Source organism: Aulonocara stuartgranti (genome assembly GCF_965226115.1).
Source record: "Aulonocara stuartgranti genome assembly, chromosome: 9".
Lineage (NCBI taxonomy): Eukaryota > Metazoa > Chordata > Actinopteri > Cichliformes > Cichlidae > Aulonocara > Aulonocara stuartgranti.
Genome location: NC_138960.1, coordinates 29,569,900 through 29,585,776, shown reverse-complemented (window position 1 = coordinate 29,585,776; position 15,877 = coordinate 29,569,900). Strand labels below are relative to the sequence as shown.

The following is a 15,877-nucleotide window of genomic DNA, read 5'->3' as shown; positions in this document are numbered from 1 at the left end:
CAAGTAATGTCAGGCAAGTCAGAGTCGAGTCTCAAGTCACTGGTGTAAAAGTCCGAGTCAAGTCACAAGTCTGAAACTTTGAATTTCAAGTCCTTTCGAGTCTTTAAAAAAAACAAACGAAAAAATAATGTTGCAGTTATGCTAAATGTAAATATTAGACCATGTAATTTTAAAATCTGTGTTTTTCTCAACACATACAAAATAGTGAACTTAGAAAATATACACAAATTGTGAAATTGCACCTCTTTAAAATGCAGCTCAATTAAACTTAGCTCCAAGAATAATTTTCACCGACAGTTCTGAGATACGCTGCATGTTATTCTTGGATGCGGTTGTAGGACCAGCTTTAAAATCGCATGACAAAAATATCATACACATTAAAAAAAACTGTATCACCAACGTAGCCTGGACAACATTTGCTAGTTAGATGAAGTCAGCTATCTCATCTTAGCATATTTATATGCATATTTATAATTATACGGTTCTTGGAGTGAGTGCATACACTCATGAAGTTTAGTAACTTCCGGTCACTGCAACAAGCCCAGGTACAGTTTACCGACGGATGGGTGCAGGACCTTGAAATGCACCGTGTAGAACGAAAGACCATCGTACGTATCATAAGTTTACCAGTCTCACAAATCGTCGTCATAAATACACATTCGTTAACCGTTTATTAATATAACCTTTGAGCTCAACAGTAATTAATTAGTAGTGGAAATAATTTCTGGTAGCATCACAGAAATGTAGCAGTGACAATAATATTGTATGCTGTAATCGTACTGGACAATTAGTGATACAAAAAACCTGTTTTATCCTGTGAATAAAAGTATGTGTTTTTTGTCAGTGTACCATAATAACAGAAGCGAAACGCAATATTGTGTCAGGATAATTTACTATTTATGCACAATAAATAAAGGAGCATAGCGCGACAATTTCTGTTCAGCGCCAGACTTGCTTGTAACCTATATCACCAATTATGTTAAGAAAAATGACGCATTAACTACAACAGCAGACTGACCTTCGTGTAAATGCTTGGAGCAGACTAACCTGTGAGCTGGAGTGTTCTAGGACGTTATATTTGATCTTTGAATGGCTGCAATCCAGGCCATCCGTCGCCTCTTTGTTACTTCGGAAACATGAACAATTTCTCTTCAACGACGTAATCCGATAACAACCGATCTCTTTACCCGTCGGCTTCCCGTGGCTGTCATGCGACCGGCTATTGCAGTTAATAATACAACGGCTTCTTGACATTTTTGTGTTTCTTTTTATCGCTGTGTGACTGATTTTAATTGAAAGCCTGCGTGCGCTAGTACCGCTTGCCACGAGTTCCCAGAATCCTTTGCGGTTCTACCCGTGAATGACGTCACATTTTCAATCTCCATATAATATGCATGTTAAATTTTATATTTGGGGTAAAATATCAAGTCTTTTCAAGTAAACCGGTTCAAGTCCAATTCAAGTCCCAAGTCATTGGTGTAAAAGTCCAAGTCAAGTCACAAGTCTTAGAACATTTTTTCAAGTCAAGTCTAAAGTCATAAAATTAATGACTCGAGTCTGACTCGAGTCCAAGTCATGTGACTCGAGTCCACACCTCTGACTCAGACCTTCCCAAAGTGTGGGGCCCGCCCCCTAGAGCCATTGCAAGGGGGGCGCGATATGAGAAGGGGAAAAAAAAACAACGCTTGGACACTGCTAGCACGGGGCGCCTCCACAAACGCAAAGCAGGAGATGAAGCATCGCTGAATATGTTTCCAAACCAACTTCATTCTAAGCCAAAGACTTAGCATATCTTCCCTTTGGCTTCACCTGCACAAGTGCCAAGGTAGGTCTCCCCTGCAGAATTGGTTTTCCCTTCGTCGGGAGCAGCGCTGGGCTCTTCAAATCACGGACAAACAGTATCCCACATTCTTGATTTTTAGTTCACAAACCCTTGTTGTAATGACTAACTACTCCTGACATTTTGGAGATGTTAGCTCTTTATACAGTAAAGTTACAGTGGGATACAAATAATATCAGGGTGATCCTGCCACGATTTGTTCCCCCTGTCTAAATCACGGACAAACAGGATCCCACAGTTGTTTATTTTTGAGTCCATTTTGCACAGAGAGGCATTTTTTGAAAAATGTATTGATATCAATGTTAAATATTATTACACAGGAAAAAAAACAACTACATGTAATATAATTACACCGTGATGCCTCTGCCTTTGTAAATAGAGGGACAGTAACTGCGTGTGTATATGTAAGCGTGTAAAACCTGAAGATAGAGACAAAATACTGTTAATCTGACTATCTGCCATTTTGCAATTCGTCTCATGTAAACAATAACGTGGCGCACAGCGTGACGTGAAAAAAGGCACATACCTTTAACATTGCATGACGAACTCTGTATTCCTCGTCCACACGTAAACACAAAAAAGAAGTTTTAAAAAATCTCAGTTTTCGGTGATTTGAAACGCCGTTTACGTGTGGACGAAACAGCTGCGTTTTCGAAAATACCCGTGTAGGTGCGGACTTGCGTAAAAGAGTTAGAGTTAATTTTCTTACTACCTGTAATTTACTGCAGATTACTTGTATTTGCTTAATTGTTTACTAAATGTTTGAGGGGGGTCTAGCAAAAAAAGTTTGGGAACCACTGTGTTAACTGATCATAGCATGTAGACAACCGACTCGAGGTCACAGTACAAATTGTGCATCTTATTTCTAAGTGATTATCTTCCCCACACCACACTGCTACACCTGATCCTAAAGCTATTAACTGATTATAACTGTGTATATGATAAAATATGATTATCTAGATCTACAGTGGTCATCCAACTGTGAAACCCCATTTATGTTATTGTAGCTTTTCTGGTAATAACACTCTAATATCTCACAATGTATGTATTTGTATTTTTTTAAACAATACCAGCCACTTAAATAAACTCTGAAGCAAACCACTTATGAAATCAGCCCAGCTCAACATGACTCTACACATTTGAGGTAACACATGGGAAGCTATTTTTGGTGACACAATCCTAGAAATTCAGTGGCAAGTGGAATTCACATATATTCTCTCATGGCGGTAGACTGTCTATGTGTATATACTGTTTTATCTGTGACCCGTATCCTGTTTACCTGATAGAGGCAAAAACTCAGCGTTGAAACTCCTTAAAAGTCAAAACCAAAGGGGCGAGGGGGTGGAGGAGCGCATCCAAACGTATACCACATGTTATCACACACACTTTCGTACGCACACACACTAACATACACACACACACACTCCACCAGCCGCAGGGCGCCATGGTTACCTTGGAACTTTAACGTGGACCAGCTGGTGTACTTGGGTTGTGAAATTGCATTGCACTCTCGCGCGCACAGACACACACACACACACACTTTCAGAGGATCAAAGGGAGTTGGAGCCCTGCACAGCAGCCCTTCTGCTCCTGCCCTTGGCTAAATGGACGACCAAACATTCCAGGCTGTCCAGCCCAGTAATATCTGGCCCGCAGCCTAATGAAGATGGACTGTGTTTATAATTCTCATGTTTGCTCTGATCACTAACATAATCCTTTCTATACACATAACATGGAGATAGAAAACACTGTTTCTGCTTCTTCACATTAAGTCAAAGTGCAGGAGAAGAAGAGACGAATGAAAGAGGTACCTTAAGCTGAAATACAAACCCCTGTTTCAGTAGACTTTGTAGCTCTTTGCATTTTCACACAGGGCATCACATGATCTCAAACAAAAGAGAAGGCACCAAGGGATGTTTTTCTGCCTGCTTGAGACTTTGACACCTGCTTCGCCGCAGCAAATTGGAATGGCTCGCTCTCAAATGAGATTTCTGCCTGCCGCATGAGGAGAGAAAAAAGGTCACCCATTACAACTATTCTACATGATTCACAGAGTTATCACATCTCTGCTCGCCTACCTTCCCTTTAATTAGCTTCGGGGACCTGGGCAAGGTGTATGTGTGTGTGTGTGCGTGTTTGTGAATGTGACTGTCTGATATATACACAGAGGATCTTTTTCTTTCTTGCTTCTTTCTCTCCCTTCATCTGTGTTTGGGCCAAAATTAAAATCCCCATGTTGCTTTTCAGGGACATACTATATTTTTCTAACAACAAATGCATTGACCCATGAAATCTGCCCTTATTTAGCTTGCACTGTGAATCAGAGATTACGCTTATCACTAAGATGCATGCTACGCTGAGTATGACTGCAGCGATGTGGTGCAGTTTAATGCTGAATGTGAAGGTGGTCTTTTGATTTTTCGTGACTAAATAAATGACAAGTTGCAGTAGACTTCTCCTTATCATTCAAGAGCTCCTACACATGATAAATTCAAGGCGGCATTCTCTGTGTCTCACATATCCCTGTAAACCATTCCCTTCTGAAATCCCTGTAAACAGAACATTTGGACAACTGGGGAGGGGAGGGGTAGTAGACTGATAATAAGTTTTAGATTTTTGAGACTCTATTTTACTTTGCAATAGCATATTGGTTTTCTGAGAGTTGTCTAACACTTAAAAGATCCTTATTTGCACAGCTACTCGGACTATTGTAGTACTATTGTAGTTATTCGGTATTGAAGATTCAAAAATATCCAGGAAGAAAATAAACTTGGCGAGATGGGATAAATGTAGGAGAAGACACTGGAGCCTTCTTTTGTGTGTGTTTTTGTGTTTGTTTGTTTGTTTGCAGAAAAGAACTCATCATAACCTTTGATGAGTTGATTTTGAGGTCATTTTGTCTCAGAGGTTTGAAAAGGAGGAGCATTGATTTGGCGTACACTTTAAATGATATGGTCAGTTACAGATTTATGTGTTTTATTGGTAATTTAAGAATTTAATGCAGCAAAACGAGCCATATATTGTGTGATCGTGTAAGACATGTGAATTACACCTGAAATGATTAGTGGATGAATGACGACTTAAATGTAGAAACAAGTGATCTAGATCAATTTTTTCATATTTAGTGCTGTTTGTTAAATGCAAAGGTTTTCATACATTCTTTGTCTTACATTACAGTTAAAAATCACCTTAGGCTCAAGACATTTAAGCATCTTTTTAGTATGTATTACTTTAAGTATTTAAGCATGTATTACTTATTTATTTATTTATTAATAAACCGATTAATCAGTTTATGTAGCTATATAATACAGAATTAATAACTAAAATGTTATTTGCAGAATCAATTTATGGACTTATTTACATAGGTATTACTCTAATACATATTAACATCCAAGCTCTTTTCCCTTTAACTTTACTGTCATTTTACCTATTTTTTTTTTAAGTCTTGTGAGTCAAATAATAATTGCACCAGTAGTAATAATAAGTAGTAAAACTGTATCAAAGCCTGTGAGCTAGTTCAGGCAGGAAACGTGAGCTGCTTCATACACACTGACTTGCCTCACTCTCACCGTGTCACATAACAATCACACTCTTCCAATATGGCGATCTATTTAAGCTACAGAATATCACATTTCTCCCACTTAAATCTTGTCGGTTTTGTTACCCTGCATCGCCACGTGCTGTTTCAATCCCTTCCCCACCCCACCATTCACCTGTTGACTCTAGGTGGACATTTACTCATCACTCCCCAATTTCTATGTGTATCATATTTGCAGGGAGTGATGAGCTTGGAGCCTGGGTGCCAAACTCTAAAGCCACGTACACACTGGAAGCTGTTTGCTCATTGCACATCTGTTTGAAGCTGACGGCTGGTCGCTTGCAGACATTCTAAATGTATTTACTACCAGATCATATTTCAGTCACTGGTATTCGTCACTCTCATTGGGTAGTCTTCTTAGTTGGTCACCTGGAAGTTGTGAAGAGTTTATCGTGAGACCCGTTCATTTCACCAGCACTTGCTCGCACAGAGTTGCTTGAAGTTGCCAAATGAGTTGAAGTTCTCATTGGCTTTTAGCAAGGTTTAACTTACTGTTTTAACTTGTTGTTTTATCAGTGAGGTGTTTTATGTACTTGTGTTTTATTGTATTTTATATTTGTATTTTATTGTACAGCACTTTGGTCAGCCTTGGTTGTTTTTAAATGTGCTTTATAAATAAACCTGACTCGACTTGACAAACATCATTCACTTTCTATCGTCTCTCATCGCCGCATCTCTGCAGATCACTTCTGGTGTATACATGTTCTATCACCCTGTGTTGTGATAATAAATCATTTCAAATGTCACTTGTGTGTAGGGGTGGGTATCGTTTAGGTTTTATCCGATACCGGTGCCAAATCGGTACTTTTGAAACGGTGCCGGTGCTTAAACGGTGCTCGAACCGGTGCTTAAAGAATGGAGAACACAAACTTTGTCCAAAAACCTCTCATGTTCAGCTGTTTTTTTTTTTTTGTAAAAAGATAACAATGTGTGCCTTTTCTGCAGCTATGTGGCATATATGGTATCACTCTTGGCTGGAAGCAGTGCTTAAACAATGGAAAAAAAACACAAACTTTGTCCAAAAACCTCTCATGTTCAGCTGTTTCCCACTTTTTCTTTGGTCATTTTAGCCTTTTTGTCCAGGGTGAAGGGAGTATCTGCCATCAAACAAGAGGACAGCCGCATGTAGCTATGATCATGTTTGCTAGTTCACCTTACATGCATTAATGTAATAACGTGGTTAGCCTACTCAACGTAAATTACACTCGAACAACATTAAGCGACTCACGCAGAGAAGAACGGCTGCTGCTGCATCATCATCCTCATCATTTCTGCTACACTGGCAGGGCTAGGGGCCAGGACTCTATTCTTCGGGTTTTTGGGGGATGTTGCTCCGGGTCCGATAACTGGCAACCCACCCAACGTGCACAGTGTGAGGTCTCGCAGCAAGCTATCAAATACGGCGCATTTCTCGGCTTTTAAAAAAAACGCTATGCGTCGCCAGGTGTTTCATCGGATTTGAGGTGTTACCTCCTTTGACAATATCACAGTATCAGCTTAAAGCACTTGTTGCTGCTGAGTTTGCATATTTTGCTGTGAAGTACAGCCAGACTTTTGACCGCTTCGCCTTGGACATTTTTAATCTGTAGCTCTGCTCTAACTGAACGTACGTACCTGGCCCCGCCTACTATCCTCGGAAACGTAAAATGATTGGCTAGAAGTGTATCACAGCTCAGGAAAAAAAGCACCGAAATAAAGCACCGAAATGTGCGCTGCTTTTCGGTCTGGTTACTACCGTTTATGTCAGAACCGGTGCACCGGTACCCATCCCTACTTGTGTGACTAAAGTTAAACTATTATTGCTTTATTGTTTAATCATTTCAGTTTTAAGTTAACAAATTGGCCAAAATCTGCTTAAATTCTGCTTCAAGTGTGGCAGCTAATATTAGTTCAGAGAAGAGTGGAGTGAACAGAGACTTTAATTTCTAAACAACTAGTGTAATTAATTAAATGAAAATGGTTAGAAGGTTCAATAAATGCTCCATTTTCAATAAAATGTGAATTTTCTGGCAATTATTTCACATTTTAGGCATTAAAGGGATAAGTTGTGGGTTTCCCAAATGCTTTTATCATTGCATGCATGAATATATGTACAGAAACAGGCTTTGGTGTCTCAGCCATATGTGTTCTGCCCCACACTCGCACACACTCATAGACCCAGTTCATCAATACCAAGGGGGTTTAATCAACTCTCAGAGGAAGACATCATTGCATTTAGAATCAAACCTATGGAATCAATACCTGTGTTACACTTAAAATGACAAAGCGCTTAGCTGCTGCTCACGCTGCCACACAGCCCCAGGGTAAGTTTTGAATGTATAGATGGATTTGCAGATCATTTTACGGTTTTGATTTTGGTTGTGTGATAGATCATTGACGATCTGAATCCCTCGGGTAGTTATTTTCACCAGTGAAATAGCTGAACTCCAACAAATACAAATAGGCCTAATACAATAACTACAGCAAACTACTTTGAAACCACCCGATTGCTCTTTGGAAACAATGAAATCACCAATACCAGGTTTTTGTGCTTGCTGGATTTTAACACCTCAACTTAAAAAAGGTCAATAAGTCACTATAATGCCAGCAAACCTTATATAATCAGGTGAATACAAGCTCAACTGGGCCAGTAATGTTCATTTAACTATGTTTAAACACAAAACCAGGCTAGTCAAGACTAATATGTCTTTTCATAACCAATTTTGAGGAAGATTTTGATACAAACAATGTAAACACATTGTATTACAGCAAAGCCTTTCTTACTTATCAACAGAGCTGCTGTCGTAATTAACACAAAGCTCTTAAGAGTCTAAGGAATCCTCACTTTGGAACGAGTCCCTGCATTTTTAATTGAAAAGAGGAAGCTGAATTATACAAGTAAAGTGTTTTTCTTATACCTTGCTAATCTAATGATGAACTTTTGGAATTTTAAAGGGTTTAAGTGGTGTGTTAGTATGACGTCGGGGACCTTCACTTTAAGCCAATATGTCAATATCAGCTTAAGTGAAGGGCTGGCTTGAAAGCTAACCACAGAATCAGACTAAGTGTGAATTTCCATTTCTCTCAGATGGTTGGTAATTACAGCTGAGCTCTCTTATCCTCATTCTCTCAAAGTGTCTTTGCCCACAGTGTGTGAGCAAGTACATATGCGCAAGATAGAAAGAGGAGGAGAGAGAGTGCAAGAGAATCAGTCTTATATATTATTTCAGTCACGCTGGCCACATCTGAAAACATTTCACAGGCAGTGCAAAGGAAATGTAAATCTAAGTTTGCTGAATCCAACGCGCGCACACACACATACCCATGCAAAGGAGAGGGGAAAAAAAGCCTCGTCTCCCCACTCTCCCTTATACACACATAATGCATTAAAATGGAAAACAGCTCACACTGGCCCCGGCATTGAAGGGGGCCCTAATATTTGTTTTTCCCTCCCCTGTAGTGTCCTCATTGCCAATGACCAAATTTATAATAATCTCTAGCTCAGAGTCCAGCGCTGCTTTCAGAATCCATAATCACCTCTACAAAGGTTTCTTCAGTGTGGCCATGGCCGTCTACATACCCACTTTCTTTTAGCTCTGCTTCAGTGCTACTGCACTTCGCCCCAACCTCTGCAATCTGCCGGTGGGCATGATTGTCTGTCTCTGCAAGGACAACCCAACCTCAGTGAGGTATTGCATGCAATCATCTGGCTTATCACTGAGTTTTACTCCTGTCACCCAATTAACATCCCTGTGACAAAGACTGCATACTCTGTTTTCATACATGTGAGTAGTTAGTGTCCTTGCTTCTGGCCTTTTTGCCAACTTCATTGCTATGTTATGAGCTCAGAACCTAACTACCTATCAGTGATGCTTACAAACTACTGCTCAATTTTATGTAAATAAGAGCATAACATATATGTATATTCGCATGTGTATATATATGTATGTATGTATGTATATATATGTAGATATGTATGTATGTATGTATGTATATGTGTATATGTGTATGTGTGTATATATGTGTATGTGTGTATATATGTGTATGTGTGTATATATATATGTATGTATGTGTGTGTATATATATATATATATATATACAGGGCAACATGGAATATTAAAAAGGTAGTACATAGGCTTAACTAAATCCAATAATACTGTTTTCCAAAACTTTGAGACGTGTCTTCCTAGGTAAACATGTTTTGGTTGCAAAAATGAAAAACACACAAATTAATTACATGCATCAATAGTCAGGCATCAAAAATGTCTGTGGTTTGTAACTGGGAGAGAGAAAATTCAAGCTTTGTTTTCTTGCATATTTTGTGCTACTGAAAATGAGCAAATCTCTTTAGAGACTTGAAATGTGCAACATTAATATCTTCAATAATCTGGTGAAGTTTAAAATAATTTATGTTGGCTGGCTTGATTTGTGTGTGCTGAAGCTGCCCTCATCCCAGAGTTGAATAACCAATGGGCATTCTGAGCATGTGCACATGGGCCTACACACAGTTGGGGAGCCATCCAAAATAGTCTTGAAAATCTTTAGATCTTCAAACTATGTACTACCAAAACAAGGATCTATCCAACCAACCAACCATGGGTTGAATACAGTAGTACTTCATATTTTTGCTTGCTCCTTCCTCTCTTATTACAGTTAATTTTAAAGTTGCTTCTTTATTGAGAATGCATGCATGCTTATTCAGAGGTTAGCTATAGCAACAGCAATCACAGTAGGCCCAGAAATTAATGTTGGCTCTAAATGAAGAAGCCAGGCTCTGCTGTAAGTATGCAGAGACAACAGATCATTTGATCATTACTGATTTGTTATCTCTCATGACGAAGACGTTTTATAAAAATGTACACAAGTTAAACCTTCACAGGGAATATTTCGGATTTGCCTGCGTTAGTTCTTGATTTTTTTAAAACAGAAAAAAGTATGTATATATTATTGCTTAACTCTCGTCTGGCAGCAATGCATTTTGAACAGATTAAACAGATAGAGGATGAGGATTTATGTGATGCATTTCAGTAGGAAAATTTTCAGAATGCAAAAAAAGGAATTATTGTTTATCAACACATTGATTAAAGGTTGTGACTCCTCTGAGACAGTGTTGTTCTGGCAAAAGGTGCTGAAAGTCCCACAGACAGGAGAGAGACAACAACAGGTGTGTGTGTGTGCGCGCGCACGTGTGTGTCTTTGTGTGTGTGTGTGTAAAGCTTTTACAAAGGTGTATCTTGATGGCTACTTTTGATTTTCCAGTAACACACAGTGCTCTCAATTTAAAACTATTGTACATGTCTATTGCACAAAGCCTGATCATTAAAACAAGTTTGCTGTGGCCCTCAGGGTAAGTTGAAGCAGTGGGTGGGAATCTGTTTTTTTTGTTTTGTTTTGTTTTTTCAGGCGTTATTCAGACTTGCTATGTTTGATTTTCTGTGGATCTTTTTGTCAGAATTTTCTCTAAGAACGTGCTTTTTGTACAGTATATTGTACTTTATTAAAACATTTTAAACCCTAAACGTGAAAAAAAGGTTCTTGAAATAACTGTTTACTTGTAAAACCTGGCCTTGTCCCCCTAGTTATAGGTGAAAGATTAAAATTGTGAGGTATAAATCTTGAAAATTTAATTTTCCAAACAAAATAATTATGTGTTCAGTCTTTCTGGACTTTCTGGAGCAGGAAAAGAGATTCCTGGTAAGATGTAAATGTCTGTGACTCCTGCTACTACAGTATATGGCTTAGCTTTCTAACTAAAGCATTACTTTTATAAGTGTACTTGTTGCATGAATCTTTATTATAAAGTTGTGAAATTTCACTTTTGTGCCTGTAGACTACTTGCACTGTATTAGTACAGTTACCAATCAATCACAGCACCACGGGGATCAAACAACCACGCTTCAGATAAACCTTGTACCAGTAACTAGTCACAGCCTAAAATTTGAAGTAGGTCTGTAATACTTTTCCTTATTTTTATTTATTATCATTTTCTTATATTAATGATATTAGGTTTCAAATGATGAGGTCCACATATGTTCATGTTGTCACTTTGAGCATGTCTCTCAGGCTCCAGGCTGCTCTGAATGTCAAATTCCAAACTATTTTATTCGCAAGAGGAGATTTCCGCCTGCCTGCTTCAAAAATGCTTTTTTGGTTTTGAAGGTATTTTAATTTGTTTAGCTTCAAAGTAGAGCACACAAGACAGCTGTGGATACTGTATATGTTTAAGGACCAACAACAGCCAAAAGCCAAGGTTTTTGTTCACTCCAGAGGGGAATTAAGAGAGCTGGACTTTGGCTGGGCTTAAGGTAAAAAGGCGATCATTTTTCATGTGTAAATGGCCGTGTTGAGGAGTCAGAACCACAAGCTTTAAATAACATTATATAACTGAAACGGTTGTTTTGATAATCAGACCAAATGGCTTCTAGCTAGTTTAGTGTGTATATTTTCATGTACTTAAGCTCCTTCTTAATAAGTCTACCAACTGTTGCAAGTTGTTTTTCTATGTGGAAAAAAGTGTAGAGTTACACTAACCAGTCACTTAGTAACATGAGAATAGCATTGTACATGCTGCCTTACCTGCAATATTTCCTCATAGCATTTCATCACATTTCTCTCACCTACATCTATTAACAAGATCTTGTAATTATGCTGTTATACAGCTTGTGATTCAAACACTTAATCCACTTTTATGTGTCTAAAATATGCATAAAAGTGCAGAATTTTACAGAACAGGTGGCCGACTTACACCTAAACATGTGTGAGTAGATTTGAGAAGATGCCAACCAATAAAGAATGTGATATTATAGTTAAATAGGTTTACAATTTGTTTTTAGACCCTCGTTTCTGGCATGTGGAGATGTCGCTGGCAAACATCAGATATTTGCAGAAACCAGGTGAGGGTCAGCAATTCAGAGGAAGGCTGGTATGAAGGAAAGGTGGCCTTGAAGGGAGTTAAAATGGTGGAAATTTTTAGATAGAGGCTGAACTGAAGGACTTCATTAAGATAAACAAGGATTTTCTGAAACTGTGACTCATGCAAACCTAGTCTTGTAGAGTTCCTGATGAGCCAAAATGAGCATTGTAAGTCCACTTTAGACACTTCTGATATTTAGATCGCTGTGTTCCTGTTTCTTTGATTTATTTACCTTACTAAGCATGCTCCTAGCAGTGCTCATACTGTCACCAGTGGGTTATCCTTATTTGCACCTTCCGCACTTCTTCTTAAGCATCTTACAATTCCAGCTAGTAAAAGGTATCAAAAGACCTCAACAATTGTTGGATGCAGGGCATTCTTCAAGAGGCAATGGATCCTGGTCAGGCTAGCTTGAGGGAAATGAATTACTTGTTCAGTGATATTTAAAGGTAGAAAGGTAGAAGCCGGGACTTCCAGTGTTAAATGGCAAAGCATTGGTAAAATGTATGGCTGACATAAGCAGACATCAACAGAAGAAAAGACTAGAATCTTTACAATCAGAAAATTGTTCGCAATTAGAAAACTGACTTGGTGACGCCCCATATACACACACACGATAAACACACATTTTCTTTTGCCAGCCAAGCACATAAACATGTAAAGCACCAACAAATATGTCTAGCCTTGATTAAAGAATTGTCTAAATCTGTTACCTCGGGCAGATTGCTCTCTGCATAAATCATAGATCAAACCAATCTAATGACGGCAGCAGTGATGGGTCCATCCTCCTCCAGGTCTAATGTTGTTTCCCCTCTGCCAAAATGCATAACGGTAATAATAATAATAATAATATGCACATAAGCCCAGCTCATAAATATCAGGCTCAATCACGCATGAGAGTTGCTACACGTGCTTAAAAAAATCTGTTCAAGGTGAGTGTCCTCCCAGCATCTGAGTGCCAGTAACAGAAAAAAGGGAGAGAGACAAACGCACCTTTCTCCTGAAAAGAGCTGCAAGACCTCTTACATGTATGTTTTGCTCATTTGTATGTGTGATTGCATCCTCTCATTGTGCATGAGTGATGACTCCAAGCTACTGTGACCCCTCACATCACCTCTCCATGCATATAAAAACAGCCTCCTGCTTTTAATATCCTCATTTAATGACTAGCCCCGGTCCAAAACCATTAACGTAATGACATCACACTGGCCATCTCTCTCTCTCTGACACACACATGCATGCATACTGCCCATCATACTTGGAGTTGTGACATTCTTTTGAACTACAAATAAACAATAAATTAACAGTGTTTGTGAAATTTGTTTCAATATGATGCTCATGTGTAGCCAGCTTTGTCTTGATTTTAATCCTAATAGAAGAGTTTGTGTGTGTGTTGGTAACTGCAGCAGAGTTGGGGGTTGCAGTTTCATCTTATTAATTCAAGGACAGCTCCTAATCATGCAGAGTGAATATACGTAGACATTACAGGAACATACGCATTAACCTCTTGAATATTTACGTCACGCTCGCACACATACACAAATGTGACTACTCGCACGCACGCTGAGTACACACAGGCAATTTGTAATATTGAATAGCTGACACAGTAAGATTTCATAATCTATTGACAGTGTCACAGCACAGTCATGCAAGGTGTTGGAGCTATTGATAAACACAGCACTGGCCTGTCGCCCACGTTCCTTAATCTGGGCCAGCGTAACTCAGTGTGGACGTCAGAATCGAGGCCACTCCTGATGACATCACAGGACACACGGGGGCTGAGAACTCCCCAGAGCAGAGCAGAGCTTTGTGGACTGTTTTTATACATTGTCAAATAACTAAAGATTCTGATTTTTTTCCCCCCCTTTTTTTACCCAAATGGTATATAGATGATGGAGAATACAAGAAAATTTGCATTGTGTTTATTGAATGAACTACATAAAAAAAATTACAACACTGACATTAAAGTTTGTTTTTTTTAAAAAACTTTGTGAATATTTATTTATTTTTAAAACACATATTAAAAAATAGAGTAAAAAGAACAACTTTGGCCATTAAAGAGCAGTCATAGGAAACATACCGTCATACATTAAAAATAAACATTAATGGACACATTTACATGTACAAAAAACAAAACTCTTTTACAAACCATAACTAAGAGTTGATGCCACATTGAAAATAATAACCAACTCAACACTGTTCTCACAACTTATAATCTCAGTCAGCAAGCTAATACAACAGATATACTATACCTGAGAACGCAATTCCCACAAAGCGATCGAGATCAACATCCCACATCCCACATCGCATTCGCAAACCATCCATATAATTTTTGTCCCTCCAATTAGAATTTTTAATATCTTGGTCGCCGTTAATGGAGATTAATGGGCGATCGCCATGGTGAATTCCAATGTCATCTATTATCATTCCAGCCTTGGTCCCAGTCCGCTCTAATTGCATCCTTAAAATGCCCTCTGCTTCGCAACCCCCAGCATCCTAAGAACAATCAATAATTTTAATTTTCGGATGCCCCCAACCCCGCTCGAATCCCTACCCTCATCCTGTGCTCGTGCTCCTTTCTTCCTTTTCTGCGTGTCGATTTGTTTCCAAAGAAATCAAATGCTTCAGAATAAAGCCGAATGGGGAATTAATTACCCATCTCGTCTATAAGCTCCTTTTGAATCCTTCGTTTGTTTGTCCGTTCGTTGGGTCGTCCGTCCCCCTTGTTTCTCTCACGTCTGCTGTGTCTTTCCTCGCTCGCCCTCTCTCTGTCTGGCGCTTGGGGGGCGCTTTCCACTCTCGCCCCCCCCCCCCATCTTGCCACGTAATTAGCATGCAGATATGCATCGCCTGATTCGCAAGTCAAATCGCCTTGCCATTTCTCCCTCTCTACATCTCTGGCTCCATTTTGATTGTTCTTATTCAAATAGGGTGTTTGATTTGGAGAACCCCCTCCTCCTTCATCTGGTCGACCCAAACACGCGCATATGAACACACACACACACAGTATATGATAACATTTCTCTTTATCTGCAGACGACAGAGCTTCGCCAGTCTCCTCCTACACTGTGCCCTGCTGCCAATAACGCAAAGCACGAATCAAGCACAAATTTTATTTGAAAATTTCCATTTTCGTGGCCATTTCAAAACACACTAGTTGTACAGCAACCTGTCTGAGGCTCAGAAGTTCCAAGTATAGCCTGTCTCTGAAATAAAGCACACAGCCATGGCAGGTTACATATGATGCATGTTCTTTTTCCCCCCACTTTTTTATGAGATCCTCTTACTTTAACGCATTCACACAGATAAGAATTGAGTATAGTGTGTGTTTTACTGCCACTGCACAAATACATTTCCCTCCTTCCGCTCTCACTCTCTCGCACACACACAGAGCATGTCTGCTTGTGCAGGAAGATGTTTGCTCAGCACATTTCAATATGAACATCATAATACTCTATCTTGTTGCCATCCGTTTTCTTGTCATAAACCAACAAGAGCCAGCAGTTTTTATTCCTGAATGCTGGGAGACACAAATCACATGAATTTT

General features: G+C 39.1%; 2 protein-coding genes across 5 annotated transcripts in view; both read left to right on the top strand.

Moving 5' to 3' along the window:
- zfhx4 (zinc finger homeobox 4) overlaps window positions 1–15,877 on the top strand; it is a 172,199-nt gene that overhangs the window by 4,268 nt on the left and 152,054 nt on the right. The window lies entirely within an intron of this gene.
- The window catches only part of LOC309714961 (uncharacterized protein), a 159,161-nt gene that overhangs the window by 133,026 nt on the left and 10,258 nt on the right, over window positions 1–15,877 (top strand). The window contains exon 5 of one of the 4 annotated variants that reach the window (XM_082547729.1): window positions 5,617–5,993. The exons of 2 other annotated variants lie outside the window; for them this stretch is intronic. In XM_082547729.1, the coding sequence (XP_082403855.1) occupies window positions 5,617–5,700 (84 nt within the window). In that variant the 3' untranslated portion in view covers window positions 5,701–5,993. One more of the 4 variants, XM_082547730.1, reaches the window with a different exon arrangement.